Source organism: Ruditapes philippinarum, unplaced genomic scaffold, assembly GCF_026571515.1.
Source record: "Ruditapes philippinarum isolate M1 unplaced genomic scaffold, ASM2657151v2 ctg1004_1_1_1_1, whole genome shotgun sequence".
NCBI classification, from domain to species: domain Eukaryota; kingdom Metazoa; phylum Mollusca; class Bivalvia; order Venerida; family Veneridae; genus Ruditapes; species Ruditapes philippinarum.
The window spans coordinates 181343-208835 of NW_026860305.1; the positions used below are offsets into that span (position 1 = coordinate 181343).

At 34.5% G+C, this 27493-nt stretch overlaps 1 protein-coding gene across 2 annotated transcripts; it reads left to right on the forward strand.

Moving 5' to 3' along the window:
* On the forward strand, nt 1-27314 carry LOC132759615 (importin-11-like). Of its 2 annotated transcripts, XM_060751425.1 has the most exons (25): nt 1-95; nt 321-393; nt 809-1012; nt 1846-1975; nt 3232-3339; nt 3935-4005; nt 8478-8571; nt 9210-9302; nt 10198-10350; nt 11175-11215; nt 11853-11991; nt 12384-12489; nt 13019-13182; nt 13960-14000; nt 14355-14420; nt 14906-15070; nt 15847-16039; nt 16423-16502; nt 17248-17424; nt 18256-18318; nt 21307-21420; nt 22444-22565; nt 24889-24990; nt 25523-25601; nt 26660-27314. In XM_060751425.1, exons 1-25 carry the CDS (start codon nt 46-48, stop codon nt 26819-26821), a joined length of 2790 nt encoding a protein of 929 aa, XP_060607408.1. In that variant the 5' UTR covers nt 1-45; the 3' UTR covers nt 26822-27314. The 2 variants fall into 2 exon arrangements, with proteins under 2 accessions (XP_060607408.1, XP_060607409.1); XM_060751426.1 differs by lacking the exon at nt 18256-18318 and having other exon boundaries at nt 16423-16511.
* Nucleotides 27315-27493: the final 179 nt, after the last annotated feature.

Consider the following 27493-nt stretch of genomic DNA (forward strand, 5'->3'; position numbering starts at 1 on the left):
TTCTGTAATCATGATATAGCTGTTAACGTAAGATGGTTAGCAGTGATGTACATAAAAAATGGGGTTGACAGATACTGGAGAAGAACAGCACCAAAGTAGGTACACTTCTGTTTAATTGATGATGATATTTTGAGATACAATGTCAAGGTTTTTTTCCAAGATTTTTCCTTTTAGTTACTTCACAATATTACACATTCAAATAAATTTTCAAAATTTTCTTGGAAATTAGCATGAATCTGGAGGCATGCTGCTTTAAATGTGTTGTAATCAGTGTAAAAAAGACAAAACAAATAAGCAGTAGTTCTTTTCAATGTTTTCAGTGCTATGAAAGAAGATGAAAAAGAGACTATAAGACAAAGGCTGTTGGCAAACTTCAATGAACCTTCACCACAGGTTTGATTGTATTTTAATGTTTGGGAAATATGATAATTTTCCTTTTAATTAAATAATACTTTAAAAAAAAATAGTTTGAGTGTACAAGTATTTCTGCACTCTTGACTTGAGAAAAGTAGAGATGTGATAATCAGACTGTGCTATACCATCACCTTAGTGCAGTAATGGATTAATTCCTATTAAATTTTAAAAGAAGTTAACCTGTTACTGCACTAAGGAGGTGATATGTGCTTTGATGAATCATCAGTTTCCTATCTCTTCATATAATTATTGTTCATCAGTTATTTAGAATAGGTTGAATCAACCATATAATAATGAAACCAATATAACTTTACTGTTGATAAATTTTATTTAAAATATTTCATAAGATATAGATTTATACCCTTTAATAACATGAAGATTTTTTGTACTTCAGATATGTACACAAATGTCTGTACTGGTTGCAAAGATAGCAAGATTAGACTGTCCCCGAAACTGGCCTACTTTATTACCGACTTTACTACAAACTGTGCGCTGTGATAACCAACTGTTACAAGAACGTTCCTTGCTGGTGTTACATCATGTGTTGAAAACACTCGCGTCAAAACGCCTTGCACCAGATCGTAAACTCTTTGAAGATGTAAGTGATGTTTCACATATACATGTAGTTGTCTATATGTAAAGTACAGTCTCTGCAGAACATCCAGGCCTTTTCCTAGTCATTTGTGAGAAAAATACCTTGCCCAGTTTGGAAAATTTTGCATATAAATTCAGTATTGAACTTACACTCATTCAATATCCTCTATTTATCATATGACAAGGTAAATGTGTCAGTATTTAAATAAAGATTATCTATTCATGTGAGAAAGTTATCCAGGCAGCTTACTGATGGCCAGTGGTTTACTTAATTTTGGCCTTATGTTAATGGCAAGTTGACAACCCTGTTATAACATATGAATGCTTATGTTTCAATTTATTAATAAAACCTATTTTTTTATAAAAAGAAAGTGAACAAAGTTAAGATATAAAAAAAAAATTTTCCAACCTAATAGCAAAAATTTGGTAATAAATACTATAAAAATCAATAAATAAACATTGCACTGTATGATACTGCAAGTAGAACTGGTACACCTTTCTGTTATGTGTGTATTTAAGTTTATTTATACTCTCCACCAGTTGCCGATATGGGCGAGTCCTCCAGAAGAATATTAGTCATTTTAGATTTTGGAGACAGATACAGAAGATGCTCCAATTTCAGAAGCTTCTCCTGGTTCTTAAACATGCCAAGTGTTAAGGCGCTTGTACACGGGATCTTGATTTAAAAACATCTGAAAGACTAATAAGCAATTTAAGTTGGCCAGCCCAGGAATCAAACCCACAATGTTGAGATAACGAGTTATGCGCTATAACCAATTGAGCTATCTGACTAGCCGGCAGCCTTAGGGTTTATAATTCTTGCACCTCTTCTTTCAGTTAACCAATGAAATATTCAGCTATATCTATGGTTTATGGACAGATCAGTTGTCAGAATTTCTCCAGTTAGCTGCCATGCACAGTGAGGAGATGCATACAGTGATTGACAGAACTACGTTGTCTTTGAGGAGTAAGTGCGCTCAGCTCTCCATTTGTAGGGTCACTTAAACTTACAGTGTCTATTCTAGGATTCGAAAAATGGGTGATTTTTATCAAAAAGTGAGAATTTATTACATTTGTTGATCTTTTTCCTTCTTTCTCCATGTAAAATTCCCCCCCCTGCCTCTGAAAAAAATGGGGGGAATTCTCTAAAATATGAGTGAATCAATATTCCCCCTCCTAGAATAGACACTGAATTTATATAAACTTATATATAAAGAAAAACTAATTTAAGTCTTATTGTGTGAAACTACAAGGCCCAGAGCTTAGATATTTAGCATTAATTTGTAGATTTCTACAAATGTTATATTAATCATGACTCTCCGGTCAAAATTGCCCTCTATAATAAGCATATAGCATTGCCTAGTAGACTTCTATCAAAAGCTTTATGGTTCCTGCAAAAAATGCAAATAATGCCTCAACCTGGGAGGTCATAAAGTGTCATAAGGATAATAATAATAAAATATTTTTAGACCAGTATCTTTATTGAGTCTCTCTACACCATTTGATTACTCAAACAAATTTGCATTCCCACGAATATTGCCTCGCCTATGTGGTGCTCTTGTTCACCCTTACCATGCCATATATCTAAAATGGACCTGTCCAACTTTCAGTCTGAACAAAATCATTTGGATTATTTTAGGGAAAATTTCACACTAACTACTGACTAAATAGTGAACTGTGCAAACCTTGTTCCATCAGTATGAATGTGCAAAATAATCTTGGTCCGCATTGATACCTGAAGTCTAAGGAATTTCACATTAACAAGTACAGTCTGAAAAGTAATCAGTGTTGACAATGTTCCAACAGGGGGCTTCTGTGGCCGAGTGCCAACAAGGGGCGTCTGTGGCTGAGTGGTTAAGGTTGTTGACTTCAAACCACTTGCCCCTCACTGCTGTGGGTTCGAATCCCGACAGGGACTTTGGATCCTTTCACGTGAGGAAGCTATCCAGCTAGCTTACGGAATGTCGGTGGTTCTACTCAGGTGGCCGTTGTACCTGAAATAATGCACGCAAAGTGCACCTGAGGTCTTCCACCACCAGTAGAGCTGGAACGATGCCATATGACCTATAATGTGTCGGTGTGATGTAAAACCTAATTAAACTAACAAAATGTTTCAACGGTATGAATGTGCCAACTCATCTTGGTCCGCACTGGTTACCGGCAATATAAGGGTTTAATTTTGTTAGGTCTTCGATTTTTGATGTGCACCATGTTATTTTTCAGCATTACGGAGAATGGTTGTACACGGCTTCCGAGACCCTGCCAGTAACCAGGAAGCTATGAGTTTTCTGAATGACGTGTTTGTGAAGCTTGATGCCATGCTAGAATGTAGTAAGTATAATGTCATTATCACTAACCGGTAACTTGCTTGAACCAAAAGAGACAAACCTTTGGCACCAGATGGAGTCATGCCCGAGCCTGCACATACTGTTGGTAGCTCAATTTTTGCATTTGATATTTTGACGAAAATTTTAAGTTTGTAACGGAAAGATGCAAATCAACAGAAAAGATTATCCTGCCATGGCTGGGGTTTGAACTCATGACCTCAAGCTTACATGCTACAGGATTGTCCCTGAATTTCCAGATTTTTAGACTGCTAAAAGTCCACTTTTTCTATATCAAATTGTTTTAATTTATGTTTACATTAGCATTTTCTAACATTTCAAATGAAAATGACAAAATTAATGCTGGGAAAAGTGCTATTTCGGCTGTCTAATATTATTTATGGTATGGTGAACGATTACAGATTTCAGATTTGTATCTGTATTTACAAATGTAATTGTAACATGTATATTTTGATGAAGTGATTATCCCTGTATTGTCAAACTGATAAACTGCATAATCATTATTAACACATAGTTCATGTATTAGCACAAAAATGCATTCGGATCCTAGTTCTTTTATTGAGGCTTGTTTTCTAATATAGGACAAAGTTTATGGGGAGATCACAGAATGCTAGAGAAATGTGAAAAGATGATCAACATTCTTACAAAAGTGGTAAATAGAAGTCTTATGTGATTAACTTCCAGAGTGGAAATACATGTACATGTATGGGGCGTCCGTGGCCGAGTGGTTATGGTTGTTGACTTCAAACCACTTGCCTCTCACTGCTGTGGGTTCAAATCCCGGTAGGACTTTGGATTCTTTCATGTGAGGAAGCTATCCAGCTAGCTTACGGAACGTCAGTGGTTCTACTCAGGTGCCAGTTTGTGCCTGAAATAATGCACGAAAGGGCACCTGAGGTCTTCCTCTACCAGTAAAGCTTGAACGTCGCCATATGACCTATACTGTGTCAGTGTGACGTAAAACCCAATCAAACAAACAAACATGTACATGTAATAGTAAAACCTTTGTCTGTCTACTAAAGAACGGTAGTTTTGTTTTAGTTTTGTTTGGTTTTAAGGCACATCAACCCAATTTAGGTCATATGGAACCGAAACAGGAAAGATGATTTTGTCTAACCTCCGGTGTTACAAACTTAAAGCAACACCAGGGGTGAAAACCAGCTCACCTGCTGGAGCTAAGAGATGCATAGACACCAGTAATTCAAACCTTTTTAGTCGCCTCTTACGATCACACAGAGATAAATGGTGGCTGCAATTCTGATGTCTCAACCCTTAAAGGCAACTGCTCAGCCACAAGGGGTATCATACCTTTGTGATGTATAAGTAGATTGCTGACTATAAACTTTTACTGTATAAGTGGATATTTATGTGTCACAAAAATTTTGCAAATGTCATTAAGTAGGCATTTTGCGTGCTGAAATATTTGCGAAAATATGATTTCTTGAATTTAATACTGTTTTCTTTTTGTGATATCATTAATTAAGCAGGAACATGTTAAGAATATGCCGTTATTATTATCCGGCGGGGGATATAGAAATAGTCTCCGTCCGTCCGACCTTCCGTCCTTCCGTCCGTCCTTCCGTCCGTCCTTCCGTCCGACATTTTTGTCCGGAGCATATCTCTAAAAGTATTTGAGTTATCAACTTGAAACTTCATAGGTGGATAGACCTCATTGAGGAGGAGTGCAGTGCACAAGAATGATAACTCTACCCTGCATAATTTTTGAGTTATTGCCCTTTGTTATTTTTCAAAATTGATTTTTGTCCAGAGCATAACTCCAAAAGCCTATGAGATATCAACATGAAACTTCATAGGTGCATAGATCTCACTCAGGAGGTGTGCAGTGCACAAGAATGATAACTCTACCTTTCATAATTTTTGAGTTATTGCCCTTTGTTATTTTTTTTACTTAATTTTTCACCTGAGTGAAGCATAACTCAAAAAGTGTTTGAGATATCAACATGAAATGTCATAGGTGGATAGATCTTATGGAGGAGGAATGTTGTGTGCAAGAATGATAACTCTTCCCTATACAATTTTTGAGTTATTGCCCTTTGTTCTTTTTCATACTATTTTGTCCAGAGTTTATCTCAAAAAGTATTTGAGGTATCAACTTGAAACTTCATAGGTGGATGGATTTCATTAAGGAGGAGTGCAGTGCACAAGAACGATAACTCTACCCTGCATAATTTTTGAGTTATTGCCCTTTGTTATTTTTCAAAATTAATTTTTGTCCAGAGCATAACTCTAAAAGCCTTTGAGATATCAAAATGAAACTTTATAGGTGCATAGATCTCACTCAGGGGGTGTGCAGTGCACAAGAATGATAACACTACCTTTAATAATTTTTGAGTTATTGCCCTTTGTTATTTTTCATACCTAATTTTTCACCCGAGTGGAGCATAACTCAAAAGTGTTTGAGATGTTTACATGAAATGTCATAGGTGGATAGATTTTATTGCGGAGGAATGCTGTGCACAAGAATGATAACTCTTCCCTGTACAATTTTTGAGTTATTGCCCTTTGTTCTTTTTCATACTATTTTGTCCAGAGTTTATCTCAAAAAGTATTTGAGGTATCAACTTGAAACTTCATAGGTGGATGGATCTCATTAAGGAGGAGTGCAGTGCACAAGAACGATAACTCTACCCTGCATAAATGTTTAGTTATTGCCCTTTTTTTATTATTCAAAATTAATTTTTGTCCAGAGCATAACTCAAAAGGCCTTTGAGATATCATTATGAAATTTCATAGGGGCATAGATCTAATTCAGGAGGTGTGCAGGGCACAAGAATGATAACTCTACCTTTTATAGTTTTTGAGTTATTGCCCTTTGTTATTTTTCATACTTAATTTTTCAGTTCAATTTTTTTCTCAAAAAGTATTTGAGGTATCAACTTGAAACTTGATAGGTGGATAGATTTTACTGAGGAGGGATGCAGCACACAGTAATGATAACCTTCCCTGCATTATTTTTCAGTAATTGCCCTTTGTTATATTCAGCCATCAGTATTCACATAGGTTTCAAATCTGTAATCACTATAGCCATCAGTTTTCATTACCAAAAGACCTCCTAAAATGGAATTATTCTGCTCTACTACTTGTACATTCTTCCAATGAGCAAACACATTCGGCGGGGGATGGCCATGTTGACATGGCTCTTGTTGTAATTGTTCTATTCAGTTGTTTAATACCTTTATTATTTATGCAATTGTTTGAAGTATACATATATATTTGATATATATAGTGTTATTAACACAAATATTGTTTTATTAAAACATTAGTAATTTGTTAAGACCAAACTTAAACAAACAAGAAATGAGAAATATTAATCTTAGTACCAGAACAGTCAAACTTATTCATGTAGGATGCTGTATGAAAACGTGTTTTCAAATGATAGAAGAAAGTTTTGCCTAAACAGAAATTATTTTTGCATAATCAAATATTTGCGAATAATTTCAATTTGTAAACATCGCAAATATTTCAACACCGCGAAATTTTTCACTTATACAGTATATGCTTTTTAGCTCACCTGTCACAAAGTGACAGGGTGAGCTTTTGTGATCACTTTTCGTCCGGCGTCCGTCCGTCGTCCGTAAACTTTTACTTTAAATGACATCTTCTCATAAACCACTAAGCCAATTTCAACCAAACTTCACAGGAATGTTCCTATGGTGGTCACCTTTGAAAATTGTTCAAAGAATTTAATTCCATGCAGAACTCTGGTTGCCATGGCAACCAAAAGAAAAAACTTTAAATATCTTCTTCTAAAAAACTCAAAGAGCTAGAGCTTAGATATTTGGCATGAAACATCTTCTAGTGAGTGTCTACCAAGTTTGTTCAAATAAAAGCCCTGGGGTCAAAATTGGCCCCGCCCCAGGGGGTCATTGATTTTCCCTATATGCATATAGTAAACCTTAAAAAAACTTCTTTTAAAGAACCCAAAGATCTAGAGCTAAGATATTTAGCATGAAACATCCTCTAATGGGTGTCTACCAAGTTTGTTCAAATAAAAGCCCTGGGGTCAAAATTGGCCCCACCCCAGGGGGTCATTGATTATCCCTATATGTATATAGTAAAAACTTATAAAATCTTCATTTAAAGAACCCAAAGAGCTACAGCTAAGATATTTAGCATGAAACATCCTCTAATGGGTGTTTACCAAGTTTGTTCAAATAAAAGCCCTGGGGTCAAAATTGGCCCCGCCCCAGGGGGTCATTGATTTTCTCTATATGCATATAGTAAAAACTTTAAAAAATCTTCTTTTAAAGAACCCAAAGAGCTAGAGCTAAGATATTTAGCATGAAACATGTTCTAATGGATGTCTACCAAGTTTGTTTAAATAAAAGCCCTGGGGTCAAAATTGGCCCCGCCCCGGGGGTCATTGATTTTCCTTATATGTGTATAGCAAAAACTTAAAAAGTCTTCTTTGAAAAAAAAACAAATAGCTAGAGTTTAAATACTAAGCATGAAACATCTTCTAGTGAGTGTCTACCAAGTTTGTTCTTATAAAAGCCCTGGGGTTAAAATTGGTCCCGCCTCGGGGGTCATTTATTTTCCTTATATGTGTATAACAAAAACTTAAAAAATCTTCTTTAAAAAAACTCAAATAGTTAGAGTTTAGATATTAAGCATGAAGCATCTTCTAGTGAGTGTCTACATGGTTTGTTCAAATGAAAGCCCTTGGGTCAAAATTGGCCCCGCCCCGGGGGACATTCATTTTCCTTATATGTGTATAGCAAAAACTTAAAAATCTTCTTTGAAAAAACCCGAATAGCTAGAGTTTAGATATTAAGCATGAAACATTTTCTAGTAAGTGTCTACAGAGATTGTTCAAATAAAAGCCCTTGGGTCAAAACTTGCCCTGCCCCAGGTGTGTCATTGTTTTTAACTATATGTGTAAAGAAAAAACTTGACCAGCTAGACCTTAGATGTTTAGCATGAAACATCTTCTAATGGGTGTCTACCAAGTTTGCTTAAATAAAAGCCCTGGGATTTAAACTGGCCCCGCTCCGGGGGCCTATATACAGGTGAGCGACTTCAGGGCCATCATGGCCCTCTTGTTTAGGCTTTCTCTTTTAACAGTTAATGTGAATATGTCTGTATAATTTTATATTGTTTCAGTTACTGGATACTATGGAGCATCATCCTGTGTGTTATATGCAGTTTATACAGAGAACTCTACAGTTTGTTGTGAGATATAACTTCACACAAGCAGGTAACTCCTCTTGTTTTAAACCTCAAGTATTTAAAGGAACTCCACTGAGGTCCAATTGCCTAAAATAATAAATTTTGAAATTCTTTCTTAAAGCAACTGGTACACCTAAATTTGAAACCAAGCAAATGATGATGTATAAATGTACATGGTATTAAGTTGCTAATTGATTTTTATGTGATTTTTCAAATCGCCACTCACCACTCAGCTATTTTATTGCGGTTTGTACTTCAGTTTTGTCATACTGTCTTGGACAGGACTGATAAGGATAGTTTCGTCTATTAATATTTTCCCCTTAGTTTTGTTGCATATCCCTTTAAGTTTTCTAGATTTTTGATTACCTTAATATAGTACCACCTCTGCAGAATAACAACCATAGGGGAAACCCAGATCCTAGATCTGCAAAGCTGGAAAGTCGCCATATGATTTTTACTGTGTTGATACTACGTAAAACCCAAACAAAAATAAACCCAGATTTTGGTTTGTTACTGAGAGTATATCCTTTTAAAGAGGTTGACTTTATTGTAAATATTTACTTTTGGAATAAATTATATTGTTTTTGTAGAGGTTTTTGGTCTTCAATTGGTTGATCTATAGAGGTTTCACTGTATATTCGGATTTTTTGGTTTTATTTTTTCTAGGACTGTTGTATGAGAGATTTACAGTGAATTGTTTCAACCTGATGAAGAATATACTGATTGGTGATATGTACAGACTGGGGAAACATGAGGCAGGTAATGTCAGATATTTATTGTATTTTCAATCCTTAGTTTATATTAATATATTTCAGTTCCATTGTGTTGGAAACTGTAAGCTTATTGAAGAACTCACAAATCAGTTCCTGGAACCAACCAGTTTTAAGCTATGAGTGTCAAGTTTCTTGCTCACAGAAACAACAGCTTGCCCCTGTAGGGATTTGAACCCACTTGGCCAGCAATCCTTAGATTACTAGTAGATGCTTTAATCACTCAGCCATGCTGCCTCTCGACCCTTGATGTGTATACCCATGCAAACAGTGCAGACCAGGATCAGGTGACAGATCAGTGCTGTCTGATTATGGTCTGCACTGTTTGCTATTTAGTCTGAACAAATATAAAATCATTATGCTTTTGACTTTGAAAAGTAATATTTAACTTTAGTTGCTGGCGGCAACAGAGTGGCAGATTCGTTTTGATCATTTGCCATTTATCATAGTAGGTTGGAATCCTACTTGTAACTTTGAATTCTTCCATTTGAGGAAGCTATTTAACTATTTATTTTGAATTTTTCTCTAAATGATGAATGGTATTGTCCAGATTGAAAAATAGATATGTCCATTTAAGATAGTTAGGTTGGTAAGGGTTAATAAGTGGAAATGGAGCGGCAGCCTAGTGGTTAAGGTGTCTGCCTCTCATCACAAGGATAATAGGTTCAACGCATGGGTCACGACAATGTTTCTCCATATGACATCAGTACTGGTTGGTTCCAGGAAGCGGACTCAAAAGTGATTAATATATTTGCAAGAACTTGTTTCGCAATCGAGCTTAAATAAGTATGTTTACCACCGATAAGTGAATATCAATTTTATGTACATATAATTGTAAAACAGAATGGTTCTTATATCTACTTTTTGACATAACAATATTTCAGAACCAGACAGTACTAAAATGCAAGCACACAAGATAAAGGCGGTATTCTTCACGTTTGAGACCCTGACAGAGATATGTCACCGTCTAATCTCCCAATATTTCCTCCTTAACCATGAAGACCTGTCAACCTGGGACTCAGATCCAGAAAGTTTTTGTAAGTAACAAAAGTTTGTCTGGTTGGCTAACCTTTGATATTGATCGAGAAAAACATTAAAAAGTAGAAAAGTTAATTTTGAAAAAGGATTGGTTATCGCCTACTTTGGTCTAGATTTTTTGTCTGTGGAAACTATCTGATCCGTAAGAGTACTGTATGTAGCGAAGTTTATGTTGAATGAAGATTAGTTCTCAGTATATATAAATAAGATTTTTCATGTGAGGAAACTGAAAACTGATGATAGTTCTACCAATAGGCCAAATGTTTCTATTAAGATGCAAGGAAATCAAATGTTTATAACAACATGTTAAATGGTTCTACCAAGATAACAAATGGGTCAACCAAGATATCAAATAGTTCTACAAAGATATCAAATAGTTTGACTAAAATACCAAGATTTAAAAAGGTTCTGCCAAGATATCAAATGCTTCTACCAAGATATCAAATAGTTTGACTAAAATAGCCATTGTGCCAAAATGGTTCCACAATTATGCAAAATGCTTGCCATATTCTTACTTAATAGTTATACCAAAGTAACAAGTTCTTTCAAAATGGTTCTCATAGCTTGCTCTGTAAGCTATTCAATCAGTACATATTTTATATTGAAATTTTTCCTAAAAATGACTGATGGTTATGTTAAAAAATGGACTCATCCTTTTAAGATGTTTAGTGTAGTAAGGGTTAACTGCTAATGGACTTATCCAAGTTAAAATCAGGGCAAATCCATAACTATCGTAACTTGTAATTTTGCATGTATAAAAGGAATATAATTAACATGTGTTGTAATACGAATTGTATGAATATAATTTTTGTTTCATTTACAGGCCAAGAAGAGGTTGGCGACACATATAAATATGCATTGAGGGTAAGAAAATTGTGTAAAATATATTTAACATTTACAATTCCCGAAGTGTTTTAGGTTTTTTTCACCCTCTATCTATAAGGGCAGGGGCATAAAAATCAGTTTTAATTAATTATTTATCAATCTTATTAACAGTCATGAAATTTTTAAAGAACTTAGTCTCACTGTATAGAACTGGTCATTAACTAGAGGGAGAAGATATGTAGGTGGCAAGAAAAGCTCTGTTGTTAAACTAATGAACAGTATTTTGAGTGTTCCTGATTCAAGTCCAAGTCAAGCTACACAATGTTTGTCACACTGTGACATTTGGCACCCAGCGCTGGGCTCGTAATGGTATATAGTTCCAGAGTTGTGGAGAAGTATTCTCTATACCCATATGCAATCTGAGGATGAATTTTTGTAAAGTGGGCGAGTCTGTCTCAGTATAAAACTTTTCACTAATTAGGCGATGATTTACTCATTTTACTAGGGGATTAGATTTAGCGGCCAGATTGCTTATCCGGTACAACTGCTTTACAGTATTCCAATGGTGCCATGTTCAAATCTAAGTCAGGCTGCACTTGATTCTCACACTATGACATAAGTTTCTTTTCTTTTCTGTTGGCAATGATAAACATAGTCTTCCTTATATTTATTTTAGCCGTGTACAGAAACATTGTTTCTCAGTCTGTTTAAAGAATACAGATTGTCACTTAGTTCTGTGTTAATAAAGATGGTACGGGAATTGCAGGGACCATGTGACATGGATAATATGATAACTATACTGAGGAAAGATGCAGGTAACTATAAAAAAAAATAATTTTTTACTATGTGTAATCTTTAACGGCTTACCAGCTCACCAAGTTTCCTGATTATGGTTTTGCAAACATCTCCTCAACTTTTGAATGTATTCACTTTACATGTACCCTTACCACACTAAATATCTTAATTGGACTTGTCTATCTTTCAATATGGACAAAACCATTCATCATTTTTAGTGAATATTTCAAAATAAGTACTGACTGAATAGCAAACAGTGCAGACCATTCAGATGGCATTGATATGCAGGCTGATCTTGGTCTGCACTGGTTGCATGGGTAGAATCAGCAGGCAGAATGTTAAAGAATTCTTTGAAAATGTTATTCTAAGGTTTACAGTACACATGCACTAAAGATAAATGTTTATTTTTCAGTGTATAATGCTGTTGGTTTAGCCGCCTTTGATTTGTTTGATGATATAGAGTTTGACCAATGGTTCTCTTCACATCTGTTACAAGAATTGAAAATATCCCATGTAAAGTAAGTGACTCTAAGTTTAATTATTCTATGTAATTGAAGTAAATGATAATTTCATGATATTGATCCTTGATTTTTAGCTTGAGTATTCTTAAAACTGACAGAGCTATTTTTCTCACCAAGATGTTGGTGTCACACTTCTGTAAAGTTTTTGTGTGGGAGTCAGTGTTTCCAAAACTTTTGAAGGGAATGGATTGAAACTTTACACACTTATTATGGAGCTTAATAGGTAATCACTATCCAAAGCTTATATCTTTAACATGGATTTTTTACAAAATTATGGTCCTTTTTGAACTTACAAGATTCTAAACTATCCAAGCTCTTATTTTACTCTCAAGTGCTGAGAAAAGTCGAGCATGCTGTCCTACCGACAGCTCTTGTTTGTTAACAGTTTTGTATGGTTTGTTAATATTGTTAAAGAACAACCAGAATTTTTATCATGAAATAATTTTCATTTTCATATTTAATTGCTAATAAACAGATTTTAGATAAATGAAAAACACATGTTATCTTATTATTTGTATTGTTTCAGTTATAGAATAATAAGAAGACGGGTAATCTGGTTGTGTGGTCAGTGGGTAGGTGTAAAATTGTCGTCATCGTTACGACCAGCTTTATACGAGGCTATTTGCCCTCTATTACAGCCCTCGGAGGATCTGGTAGTTAGACTGGAGGCTGCAAACACTCTCAAACTTGATATCCTTTCAGTGTACACATTGCTTTACATAGGATCTTAACACTCAATCTGCTTAATTTTAAATCCCCATCTACCCTTAAGGTCAAGGTCACTCCTAAAGGTCAAATGTAAAAAGTTGAAATTTTATGTTCACTTCATGACCTTAAAACTACTAAAGGTTTTTAGAATTACAAGGACAAATGATCCTCATTATGAGATGATACCCAAAGCTCAAAATCCAGGTTGCTTCTTTAAAGGTCAAGGTCATACTGAAAGGTGGTTTTAAGGTTAGAAATTGTACTGGGGCAGGGGATTTAGCTTTCCTTTTGACTATCTTGTTTATTTCGGCACGATATGGCCAGTTATGTGTTGATGTGCCGTAAAAATCCAAACAAACTAAGCTCTTGTTGTAACCAACAGTATAAAGGCTAGTAAAACTGCTAAGATGGCTCTCAAGCCTCAGAAAAATTGAGCTACAGATGTGCAGACTGGCCTGGCTTTATTCTGTTGGCAAAGGCTAATCACTGTAGGATCCAACCGTCAAGGGTTAAAAAAATGACAAAAAGATTTGTTGGTTTATCTTCAAAACATTCCATTATTATACTAAAAGTGCTTAATATGATAATATTTTCATTTGAAATGTGATGATTTTAAAATTTCCAGAACTGTTAAGACTAGTTATGTAAAAACTCTTATGGATATGCTACAGTATTTTTAGGTTTATTTCTTGTTATTAGTTTGACTAGTGTACAAAGCCACCAGTTACATTTATATTGTTATCCTTAACAGAGATTCACCTGTGGATGATTTTGAATTTAAGGTTGACCAATTTCTTCCAGTAAGTATAGCTGTTTACTCAGTGTTTAGTACATTTGTTATCTTTGCAAAGTTAAATGTACAAAAGGGCAAAAGAAAATGCTCTTTATCTTATTTTTAATAGAACTTTTTTTACTGTTAAAGATTTTTTTACAATTTATAGACTGTAAAGCTGTTATAAGTTTAATAAGTCAGACCCTCATCAGCTAATTTCCATTGCAATTAAAAAACAAGTGGTATATACATAATTCATTTTGCAATGTACATCAAAAGTCATATTTAAGAAGGCTGAGTCAAATATTAAAGAGATAAAAATCTTTTGATTTTTAAATTTGATCTTCTACTATGCTGTTATATATGTCTCTTTTTATTTTAGTTTTTAGAAGTGATATTTTCTCTGTTGTTTCAACTGTTAAAGGAAGTGAATGAATGTGATACAAAGGTAAATGAGTTATTCAAAAAAACATAATTATTTTTTAATCTGAGGGTCTGAATTCAATGCATATAAAGTCATTACCAAAATGCTACACATTATAGATAAGTATTTTCATTCGGAACACATTTGTTTTGTATTCTATTCTAATTTGTAATTTATTTTTATCCTATGGTAATTTATTTATAACAGAAGCACAGATATCTCTATAAAGTGCATAAATAGATCTATAAAAATAACAACTCTATTTATATGTATATAATTGATGTAAAAATTTTCTTTGACTATAAGCATAAAATTTGCCTTTATTAGTTAGCATATTAGTGTTTGTCTAGGTCAAAATATCATCCATATATCAGCCACATAAGCATAGATCATGATATTTAATTATTGCTGACAAAGAGAGAGCCCTGGCTGCCAGTATAGCGTCAGGCCATCCTGCGCTTTAACATAATATAATTATTGTTGATAATATAAATAATGTGAATTTTCAGATGCAAGTTTTACATGTGGTGTCATTCGTGGTGGAACGTGTAGGAGTGCAGATTCGACCGTATGCCACGTCACTCGTGTCGTACCTGCCTTCATTGTGGGAGGAGTCAAGAGATCATAACATGTTAAAATGTGCAATAATTACTACCCTGATACATCTTGTACAGGTAAATGCCATTTTTCTGTCACCTTTTCCAAGGTAGCAGCAACTTTTTTGGATAATTTCTCTTTCGCCTTTCTGTCTGTCTGTCTCCCCATCTGTCACAAAACTTGTCCGGACTAATGCTATTTTAATATGAATCCCTTCAGGATCTGTTGCTAGCTCAAGTACTTGCACATATTAAACAGGTTTTCCAATTGAATGATTTAGGCAGAGTTATTGCCCTTAAATAAAAAACGTGTTCCAGTCTGTTAATGATTTTTATGTCTCCTGCTACAAAGTAGCTGCATCATGCAATTGGTTATCATCAGGCGTCACATGTGATCACTGATTGCTCTTGTTTGATAAACTGTACATTATTAAAAAAGAAGATGAAAACAGATTTTGTTATTCAATGTGGTGTGGTGAACATATTGGACTAGAAATCTACGAATGTCTTGCCTAATGGGTTTGTAACCAGTCAGAGCCAAGGCATTGTTTTGTTGTTGTTTAAAGAAATTTAACAATCATAGCTAATTACTGGTTAGTTTCAGGAATAGATTTGAAGCTTCCTACACAATGAAACTTAAATGAATTCAGTATAAGCTATACAGAATTTTTGCATATAAACATATAGATGAAAGAACTTGTAAACGAAGGAGAAAGAGAAAATTGAGTTTTTTGACTGACAAGATATCACAAATTTCAACCACTGCTTTATGGTTGTCATCATAGAAAAACTACATCATACTAAAACAGTTTATTCCCCTTTAGTTCACATTTTCAAGTTTTCTGGCTTTTCAGGGTTTTGGAAATTTGAGCTCCACGATGTACAAATTCCTACTACCTGTGATAGAACTAAGTACAGATCTTAGGCAACCGGAGCACGTGTACTTGATGGACGATGGGTTGGAGCTCTGGCATATAACCCTGACTAACGCCGAAAAAATGACACCGGAAATGCTTAACTTGTACCAAAATGTGTCGGAATTATTAGGTATTAAACTTTCTTTTATACTTATATTGAATGATAAGTAAGAAAAAAAAATCTGGAAAAAGGAATGATCAGAAACATTGAAAATAACAATATGATATGAAAATTGACTCGGTTTGATTTAGTTCATGAGAGCTAATGTAAAAGGGCAACGCGTCTCACGTCCCCTAGCACCAGCTTAACTTGTACTTAATCTTTACTCACATGTTTTAATTGATGACCCTAAAAAAATATTACAACACGGAAATGTGGGGCAACTTTTTACAGCTGCCACTCGGCACTTGAAACCCACTCTTGTGAAGTATAAAAATCTTGAGTCACTTGCTTTATAAAAAAATTGATTCTGCAGAGAGTGGACTGAAATTGTACTGTTTTGTTTGTTTCAGAAACAGGCACTGAAAATCTTAGAATGTGTTTGAAAGTGATTGAGGAATACATATTACTGGGGCCTCGAGAGTCAATGCAGGTGAATAAAGTAATTGTCACAATGTGAATAAAATGTGCAGCCTGGTCGGAATTTGAACACAAGACCCCTTAATTGTATTTTAAGAACTGCATTTATGAAAGTAACACTTCAGTGAAATATTAATGGAAGTTTTTAAGTCGTTATGGGAGTATTCATACTTTGACAGGTCATAACTTCACACCATAGTTACATTTTGACACATTAAAATGGGTTTCCATGGCCTAATAGTTGCGTTAGTCGTTAATTTTCACTGCAGTGGGATGAATCCTGCCAGAAGATGTGGTTTGTCATGTGATAAAGCTATCCAGCTAGCTTAAAAAATGTTGTTTGTTTTACTCAGGTACACTAGTGCCTTTAAAAATGCATGGAGGGGCATCTGAGTTTTTCGGCCACCAGCAAAATTAGAAAGTCATCTTTTTATCTTAACAGTGCTGGTGCAATGTATAACCAAACCAAAAAAAAAACCATAATATAATATGAACTTGACTCCAAGATGACCTTGTTAATTAAATAAGGTCAAATTTGAAAATTCTGGAAATTTCATCATTCTTTTATTACATTTTTGGGGCTATAATGAAAAACTCAGCTAATAAAAAGAAAAATCCAAACAGTAACATAATATGACCTTGACTCCAAAGGTCAGATTTCAAAATCTGGAGATTTCATCATACTTTTATAACTTGAGGCAAAACTCATCTTGCTTATAAGCTCTAATAAAGATTACTATGTAGTTTTACTGTTTAAGGTATACACTGGTGCAATAGTGAAGTCATTTCCATCACTGATAAAGGATTTACGGACTGAGGGGGTAATACTTGTGCTGAAGGTAGTGGAGCTCGTGTTCCGCTCATTCCCAGCCGAAGGTCCGGAGATGTTTTCTTCTATGTTACCTGGATTCCTTCGGTCAATTCTAACTTCAGATGTAAGTATAGCTATAAAAATCTGTGTAATAATTTATATATTATGTAACTCTATTAAACATGTATAATTTATATATAATGTATATTTTACATGTATATTACGTATCAACCATCGAAATATATAAGGGTTTTTCATGCTGCGTATATATATACATGTACCTTAGTATTCTAGTTAGATTACATAGACTCATCTATCATAGTAATATTAGTATCTCAAAGATTTTTCCTGATCGATTTTATTTACATGTCTGTTTTGAAGAAAAAGTCCATTTATTATGTGCTTCACTTGATCTATGTAAAAATTTCAAATTTTATTTTTTCTGCTTTTTGACCTCAGTCGAGCTCCTTTAATATAATATTGATTATTTCATTTATGAGTTACAAATACGAGCCGCATCATGACAAAACCGACATAATGGGTTGGCGACCAGCATGGGTCCAGACCAGCCTGCGCATCCGCTCAGTCTGATCAGGATCCATGCTGTTTGCTTACAAACCCTATAACAAGTAGAGAAACTGATAGCGAACAGCATGGATCCTGATCAGACTGCGCTGATGCGCAGGCTGGTCTGGATCCATGCTGGTTCGCAAACCCATTATATTGGTTTTATCATGACCTGGCTCATATTTCATCTTTGCTAATGATCATGGAGTACTCATTTATCATTATCTGAGAAAAATATTACATATAATATGGGACCAGATATGCAGGGATTTGATTTAATTAGAGGGGAGTAACTCTAAATAATTAAACTATCAAAGCAACTAGAGTTACCTGACATGAATTAAGGTGAAAATGAATTGATCACAATTATTCCCTGCAAATTATACAGGAAGCCACAGTGGGGAAAACAGAGAAAAAGTTTACATTAATGGAAGCTCTTCATTTAGATCAGGTAATCTTATTATTGACCAGTCTATTTTACAATTTTAATATTAAGGGGACTTAACTCTAGTAGAACTGAAACTTTTTTCTCTTTTTTTGTTTGCATATTAAGGGGACTGAACTCTAATGGAAGTAGATTTTTTTTTTCATTTTTTTACACATTTAAGGGGATTTAATTTTATTGTAATTTAAACTTATTGCTATCATTACACATTGAGGGGACTAAACTCTAATGGAACTTACAACTATTTCAATTTTTACAGATTAAGGGGACTTAACTCTAGTAGAACTGAAACTTCATTTTTTTTTTTGGCACATTAAGGGGACTGAACTCTAATGGAAGTAAATTGTTTTTCATTTTTTACACATTTAAGTGGACTTAAATCTAATTGAACTTAAAGCTTTTTCATTTTTTACACACATTATATAAAAGGGACTAAACTCCAGTGGAACTTAAACCTATTACAGTCTTCACAATAAGGCGTCTACACCCTTAAAGAACTGAACCATCTTATATTTTTACTAAGAAAGGGGACTTAACTCTTAACAGAACATCATTTAATTACAATCTTAATATTTTAAGGGGACTGAACTCTAATGTATCTTTTAGCTATTAAGGGGACTTAACTATGATTGTGAGTGGGACATTTCCATTCTGCATTCAGCTTATAGCAAAAATTACACTTTTGTTTTGCATATTATTTATTATCCAGTTATAGAAAAAAAGCACTAGTTTTCAAACATGGTTGCTTAATTTGGGATATATTCTGTGCTGAAATGAAAACAGATAACTGCTTCATATCATATCATTTATGCCATATTCTAACATCTTGGATATTCTCTTAATGTGGATGAGTTTTCAAAAACATTTATGTATATCATGACCTTATGTATATTATTTTATGTATATTTAGTTTATATTTTGATAAAATTACTTTTAGCTTGTCTATTCAAAGAATAATATGTCATATGTTGCGGTTGGGATTGGAATATCCGTCCTGAGGGGACCTGCCCATTGGCAGTAATGAGGCTTGCCAAGGGCTGGTAACCAAGGGACAGATACTCCTGTCTGAACCACAGAGATATGCTAGACATTTTTCTTGCATATTCTATCATATTTTAAAATTCTTTATCGAAATAAAACAATTTTTCTATGGAAAATTAATGTCCATTTCCCTCAACTATATTCCCTTACAAAGGGTAATAAATTCCTTTACTGGCAGAAAAATGATGTAATTCCTAAGCATACAGTTTCATTCTTGAATTTTGCAGAGATGTGTTTATTTTAATGGGGCATTCATGAAAAATTCATTAAAATTTAACACCGTTTTTTTTTAGCATGGGACTTCATTCTGGCACCCCCCATGCCCATAATGACATTTCGGCATGAGTAAAAACTAATGGAAACACCGTCTATTATGCAAGAATTTGGAGAGCTATTCTAATCATCCAGACGTCACATTTGGTTAAATTTTTGCAAAAGCAAGTTTTGGGAAAACTCCCAAAAAATTTTGAAAGGGAAAAAGATGGGTTCAAAACTTCACACATTTATTTTAGAGGATTTGTAGGAGGTCATTACCCCAAAGGCCCCATAACTCTAATTACTCTAAAAATGCCCTTTTTTATATAATTATGGCCCTTTTTTTTCTTAGAAAAAATTTTACATTAATTTCCCGGGCTCACATGAATTTAAAAGAGACAAAAACTTTGTTACAAAATCTTTTTAAAAAATGGCCATAAGGGGTTTTGGAAAACCCAAAATAATTTACCCGTTGATAAAAATTTATACCCAAATATTTTTTCTTACTCGTGGGTTTCTAACTTTTAAAAATTATTTTTTAGGGTTTTTTTATAAAGGGAGATTTTGAAAAAAATAATTTAAAACATCACATTAGATAAGCTTACTGTATGTGTGATATGCTGTCATCATGCTTTCATGTATACATATTTCAGTCATCACAAATTTCAACAAACTAAAAGAAAGAATGTTTTCAAGTTATTATATCTCACTGACCGATATTATCTCTTAATTGAATTTGAATGTTGAATATTGGTGATATATCAATATTGCCTTATTCCATGACAGCCCTATGTAAAACTAGCTTTTTTTTCTACATTCAACCTATGGATAAAGGGTTTGAGCCCTTCTGAGGTCTCAACCAGTTATCTTATATGACTTCAGTACTGGTAAGTTCTAAAAACCAGATTCAAAAGTAATTCAGTAGTTGTTAACTGAAACCCTGAAAATAAGAGTTATTCCAAACTTATTCCTTAGTACAAACAAACATTTACCATAATGGCTTCACATTGAACTTAATCACTCAATATAGCTAAGTCAAACCATTGCGCTAATTTTCAAAGTTGTAGCTAAAAAAAATTTACTTGTACCTGGGATTAGCTGGGAAAATCCAAAATATTCTTACTATCAGAGTAGGTCAACAGACTTACTCTGTAATTAAGAATAATTTGCGTTTCTCCCAGCTAATTTGCGGGTTCAAACAAACTTTTACAATTACAGCTTTGGAAATAAGCACAACACAATGACTAATCTATTGTAAACAGTGAAAACAGTAGTGCTCCCTGAAGTATGGTGGCTGATTTGGTAGACTTTGCGCGTTGCGTTGTCGGTAGCGATTTGAGCCGAGCGACAATGTGACATTGTGAAAACATACCACACAACATTAGCGACAGAACGACAAGACGAAAGTCCGACAGTGCGCAGTTTGGTACTTTCTTGTGCTATCGCTAGTGACAACACGACACACAAAAGCATTCCAAATCAATCACCATAGTGAAGCTATAACAGTAAAAAGTTTGTTTGTACCGAGAGATTAGTTTGGATAAGCCCACATTTGTCTAGTTCCGGATAACATCTATTGTTATAAAAAAACTTGTTTCACAATCAAGTTTAAAAAACTTTTAAAAAATAAATATTGTTATTGAAATATTAATTAATAATCTTGATCCCTTTAAAGCTGCATTGTTTTACAAATTACAGGAACATCCAATGGTCATGTCTATATATGTGACACTGTTTGCACGAATCATTCTACAAAACCAAGACTATTTCTGGACATTCCTCGAAAAGATTGCTTCTGAATCTCATATACAGGTAGGAGGTTTATCAGTAAATTATTGCTTTTGTGATTTTGTCATGTTACTCTTTTTAATGTGGATTGGTTTAAAATTGGGCACCTTTTCCATAAGTGTTTCAGATATTGAATTACTGTTGTTACTTAATTTTGTCATGTAACTTGTTTTAAAAGTGGATTGGTCTACAAAGGGCACCTTTATCATTTATATAAGTGTTTCAAATATTGATAAAAACAATAGTAATGTATCCTTTGGAAATTCATATTAAATATTTGTGGGGAAAAAAAGTTAATAGAATTCTAAGTGATTCAGTATGAAAAAAAAAATTTTTTTTCTAGAAAAAATTATCTGCTATATGTATGGAAAATCGGAGGGTTGTCAGTGGCCAAGTGGTTAAGGTCATTGACTTCAAACCACTTGCCCCTCGCCACTATGGGTTCAAATCCCGTCATGGACTTTGGAGTCTTTCATGTGTGGAGGCTATTTGGCTAGCTTACGGAACGTCGGTGGTTCTACTCAGGTGCCCATTTGTGCCTTAAAATAATGCACAGAAGCGCACTTGAGGTCTTCTTTCACCAGTACAGCTGGACATATGACCGCCATATGACCTGTGATGTGTCGATGTGACGTAAAACCCAAATTAAGAAACAAACTTGAAAAGATTTGCCCAAAGTATAACTCTAAAAGTATTTGAGTGATTTTTGAACTTAATACATGACAAAGCACATTTGTAGGAAGTGCATTGTGCAAGAACAATAAATCTATCTTGCCTACTGTTACTTTGATCAGATTAACTTGAAAAAAAAATTGTCCAAAGCATAACTCTAAAAGAACTTAAGTGATTTTCTCCAACAGAGCACATTGGTAAGAAATGCAGGATTTTAGAACTCTGTCTTGCCTACTATGTCAGAATTACATGGAAAAAAATACAAAGCATAACTCCGAAAGTACTTGATTGATTTTCTTCAATACACTGACATATATTAAACAAAAAATGTTAAAAGGTTTATCTATTATGACCATTAATCTTGTTTTCTTGTAGTCATCGGGTATTTTGAAGTCATTTCTACTTGCCTGGATGGAGACTATTGATAGTATGACACAACCAGAGAGAAGAAAACTGTCGGCCCTGGCTTTAGCTAGTCTTATTACTGTAAATAATAGGTAATTAAATAGTAGTTCTAGTACTAGAATGTGACTGTTAACTTGTGTATCGTTAGTATCTGACTGATGGGCCTCTGTGACTTGAGTTGTTACAGTTGCCGACTTCAGGTTCCCAATGCACCTCACCCTTGAGGGTTCGAATCCCATAAGGAATTTTAGTTTCTATTCATCTGAAGGAGCTATATACAGCTAGGTATAAATAGAAAAAGTCTGTGGTTCTACTCAGGGAGTGAGCTAGTACCTGAAGGGAGGGGCGTTTGAGGTCTTTCTCTCCACAAGTAAAGCTGGAAAGTCGCCATAATTATATATGACCTTTACAGTGAAGATGTGACTTAAAAGTCAATTAAATTAACAATTTTTTATTGATTATAGATAGTAAGGCCAAATAAAGCTGTATACTTTTCAATTTAATGTACCCAACTTGAATGTTGAATGCCTCTAGTTTTGTCTATAAGTTTTTATAAAAACTGAGAAATTGTTTTAACCTTTTCCCTTATATAAGCGTGTTTCGACGGCTTTTTGCCGCCCCCCCCCCCCCCTCCCCTTTGAGGCCTCAAACAAGTGAAAAAATGCCCTATTTAGGCCCCAAACACTGTTTTCCGTTTGTTGTTGTTAAAAAAAAAGTGACCACTTTTTCGGCGCCGTCCCCCATCCAAATATTACACCAGGGTGTGCCAGAAGGGGGATGTGCCCCTTTCTGTTTGGGGGGTTTGAAGGGGGGCAGAGTCCCCCTCATCTCCAAGAAAATTTTGGACATGTGACAGGCTAAAAATGGCCTCAGGTCGATCTTAGGGTAGCTAGTAACTGACGCTGAAAAGCCTTTTACTCTATCTCAATTCATTGAGAAGTTGCAGCATTTTGAAATCAGTTTTGATGGAAAAAAACAATGCAAAATAGTGATTTTTGGCAATTTTGAGACGTCCCCCCGTTGCCATGGTAACAGGAAATTTACCATTGAGCATGCTGTTACAGAGGCTATGGTGTAGTCAACATTTGTGCCAAGTTTCATTAGTATTGAAGCATTTTTCATACTTTCATAGCAGTTTGAACTTGTTACAGGAGGCTTTTCAGTGGAAATGGCCATTTTTCGCAATATGCTCATGGGGTAAAAGGTTAATGAGTTCAGAGGTTGTCAATGTATTTTATTGCATATATAAATATAAGGGATGGCAACGAATACCAAAATCAATACTCGAGTACTCGGTCATTTTTCCGATCGAGTGCTCGGTTACTCGGATGATAGCCAGTGATCTTCAAAGTTTATCACACACGCGTGCTACTTTCGTTTTCTATTAAATTCATAGAATTCTGTAGTGCACGGGAGACAAATTAATTATAATTAAATCAACAACATGATATTTTACAACGTTTTGATTAATGCAATATCAAGTTTTAAACATGTATAACAGTTCATATATCTTTTTGAAATAATATAGACTGATCGGCGGCAACAAAAGTTTAACATGGTCTAAATTCTAGTTACCTTTATTCTTACATTCATGATAGCAATCGGCCCTTTGTTGTTTTCAAAACAGTTACTTGGCTGCACAATTAAAGGTAATTAATATCATAAGAGGCTGGATGACATAAGCGACACGGGTGCGCGTGTCAAACTGTTGATCGCCTTGTTAAATTTATGATATCATTTTCACACCTTTGCAAGGATGTTTTGATTCCATTTAACGGGTATTTATGAAGATACATGATAATTTCAGAATTTCTGAACTAATTGGATGTACCAATCTTTCTAAATCGCAAAAAAATAGAAAATATATATTTTTCCGAGTAATCGAATATCAATTTTGTTAACCGATATTCGGACGTTCGATCGAGTACTCTGTTAACCGGTTACTCGTTGCCATCCCTAATAAATATACATCAACTTTACATCAACATATCTATACAATATAAAGGTTGCGATCGAGTTTTTAAGGTCGTTTACTACAAATCTCTTGTCCCTAACTCCTATGGGTTGGAATCCCAACAGGGATTCTTTCATTTGAGGGAGCTATCCAGCTAGGTAATTGACTGTTGGTGGTTCTACTTGGGAGGTGGCTTGTGCAGGTGCACCTGTGGCCTTCCTTCACCAGTAAAGCTTGAAAGTCACCATATGACTTATACTGTGTTGGTGCAACGTAAAATTCAACCAAAAATAATTCTTTTTTATACAAAATACATATTCAAAGTAAGGTTGGGTTAACATAAGGACTATCAAAATGAAGATTAGAAGGTGCTTAACTTGGGAGAACTACAGTATTCTCACCGGTATTTTAATGTTTTTTTAATTTATGATATCGGTACAGGATTATATGATGTATTTCAGTACGGTGCTAGAACTGTTTGGAGGTATTATAAGTGTATGTGTTCAAGTTTTACACGACGTATGTAGGGTACCTGTTGATGAAGAAACTGTGATCCAATTAGAGTAAGTCACGTTAAGTTGAGATTATTATATTTATAATTAGTTCTTAGAGAATAAAGCTAAATTCCCCATTTTGCTGTGTTTTTATGCTCCCCGAAGGGTGAGAATATAGTCGCAACTGTGTCCGTCCATCCGTCTGTCAGTCTGCACGACCAAATAGGGATAGTGGGGCAATTTAACTGTAAACAGAACAAAAGAGAACAATAGAGTTCATTCCGTAACAATAGAGTAAGGGGCCATTGGACCTCTATTAAACAAAAGAAAATAACAATAGAAATAGCTTTTTTTTCCGGGACATAACTCTGTAACAACAAGAGGTATCAACATGTAACTTTGTAGGTAATTAATTGGTTCTAACTAGTGTGAATATGAAAGTACCGTTTTATAACTTACTTTATCGTTGGTATATGTTTGACACAAGGTTCTTAAAAAAATTGGAAAATGTGCTTGAAAAATGATAAAAAATTGCTTGAATTTTAGCATTGTGTGTCTGTATAACCCGTGATTTATTATAATAATTCTACATTTGTTTTAGTGCTCTTGTGATATCGGACGGGGACGAGGCGAAGGGTGAGCAGGAATTAGAGACCGAGCATGAGAAAAGAAAGCGAGCAGTAAGATTTTACTTCCCTTAATTAGAATTACAGGCCTTTCAGGCAGAGTTATGAAAGTTTATTACTTAAGGTCCAGGGGGTTTTAGGGTAGTTTATTCATAGAATAAGTTACATACTTAGCTTTTGAGAGATAGGGGATTCCAGCCAAGTGCAGAATTTTCTTCTGGGAAAGTTGGTTTATACAGAATGTATTTTAGTTTGATTGTGTAGGAAGCTATAAGCATAAAGACACACTTTCAAATCTGTTCCTGGAATGAACCAGTACTGAGCAATGAGTGTAAAGTTACTTGCTCAAGGAAACAACGATTTGCCCCTGACAGGGTTTGAACCCATGCAGCTAGCGATCATTAGATTACTAGTCTGACGTGTTAACCACTTGGCCATGGTGCCACTTTAAATCGGGAAAGTTAAAGCATCAGTGTAACATAAAATCAAATCAGAGATATGAAAGAAGCTATGATTATTCTTGAATCAAAAGTATTATCATGTTGACGAAATACCTATCATTTACTTTTCTCTTCATATTGCATCTGCATGTAGTAAAGTGGTATGTTTAATTTCTTGCATGATGTTAAAGGGATTTGTTATTACATTTACTTAACTGTAGTCCACATATTGAAATGTGGTCTTTGGTAAGAAGAGTTGTGCAGGTGAAGAGCATCAAACACTATATTTAGTGCGGATGTCGTGAGTTAAAACTCCACTAGTGGCGAGATTATCAATTTCGACTTTTATAACCCACGCTAATGGACAACCCACACTGATTCGTTTACTGGATATGACACCCATGAAACAGCCAACTTAGATGACTTAAAGTGCATTTCTAGGGCCACAAAATGGTGGTTAACATTACTTCAGAAACAAACTAACAAACAAAAAATTGAACTTGGAAAAAAAATTAAAGATTTTTCATAGTTTTAAATGACTACTTTCTTGATTTGTTAAATGATACTTTTTCAACAGATATGTCAGTTTTGTCTAGAATATGGATGTGTTACTTGATTTAAGATTATTATTAAAGAGGTTCTGTAATTTCACTTACAATGATTGTATTACAGTTAATGCGACAAGATCCGGTTCACACGATACCACTGAAAGAGTTTGTGTTCCAACAACTACGCCAGTGTCATAATATTCATGGTGATAAAGTGTTTGATGAACTCACGCGTCTCATTGACCCTGATGTGTATATACAGCTACAACAGTTTACAAAGACTTGAAGTCGCCATGGTTACGGTGGCATGGAGGTTGAAGTCGCCAATGTTACGGTGGTGTCAATGTGATAGAATTTATCGTCGTTATTTTAATGATTTTAAAAACAGAAAGTTTACTATGTCCATGAAATAATAAAGTAATAGTATGGTGGGCAAAGTGAAAAGAAATTACTATGTACACTACATGTTCTTCATTAGTGTTGAAATGAAACATAGTTGCTGTGGCAACTCTTTAGCTATTTTGCCAAAATTATTCATACATTGTGGTCAGTGTATTAGAAAGTCATCAGCGTTTTTCATAAATTTTTGAAAATAAGTAATCATTTCCATGGCAACCATTTTGCTTTTTGGTTAAAAAGAAAATGCTAACAATGTGGTTGTTTTGAAAAAAAAATCAGTGAAATTTAGTGGCTGTTAGTGGACAGGTCTTGTTATCAAAACCATAGCTACTGTGATACCAGGATGTGCTATTTATAGAATTATTTTTTATTTAAACTTTTACCTTCTTAATTTGTATAATGGATCTGCCCTGCTATGAATCTGGAACAGTAAATGTAATATGTTGCCATGGTTAACATCTGATGGTTACCATCTGTCAATATACTATGTTGCCATGGTTACCGTCTGTCAATATAATATGTTGCCATGGTTACTGTCTGTCAATATAATATGTTGCCA

Excerpts from the sequence above, each read along its gene's own strand:
- LOC132759615 (XM_060751425.1), top strand. The coding sequence starts at position 46 with ATGTACATAAAAAATGGGGTTGACAGATACTGGAGAAGAACAGCACCA. Across the intron at positions 3,340-3,934 it reads TGATGCCATGCTAGAATGTA|GACAAAGTTTATGGGGAGAT; the intron begins GTAAGTATAATG and ends TTTCTAATATAG. Across the intron at positions 4,006-8,477 it reads TCAACATTCTTACAAAAGTG|TTACTGGATACTATGGAGCA; the intron begins GTAAATAGAAGT and ends ATATTGTTTCAG.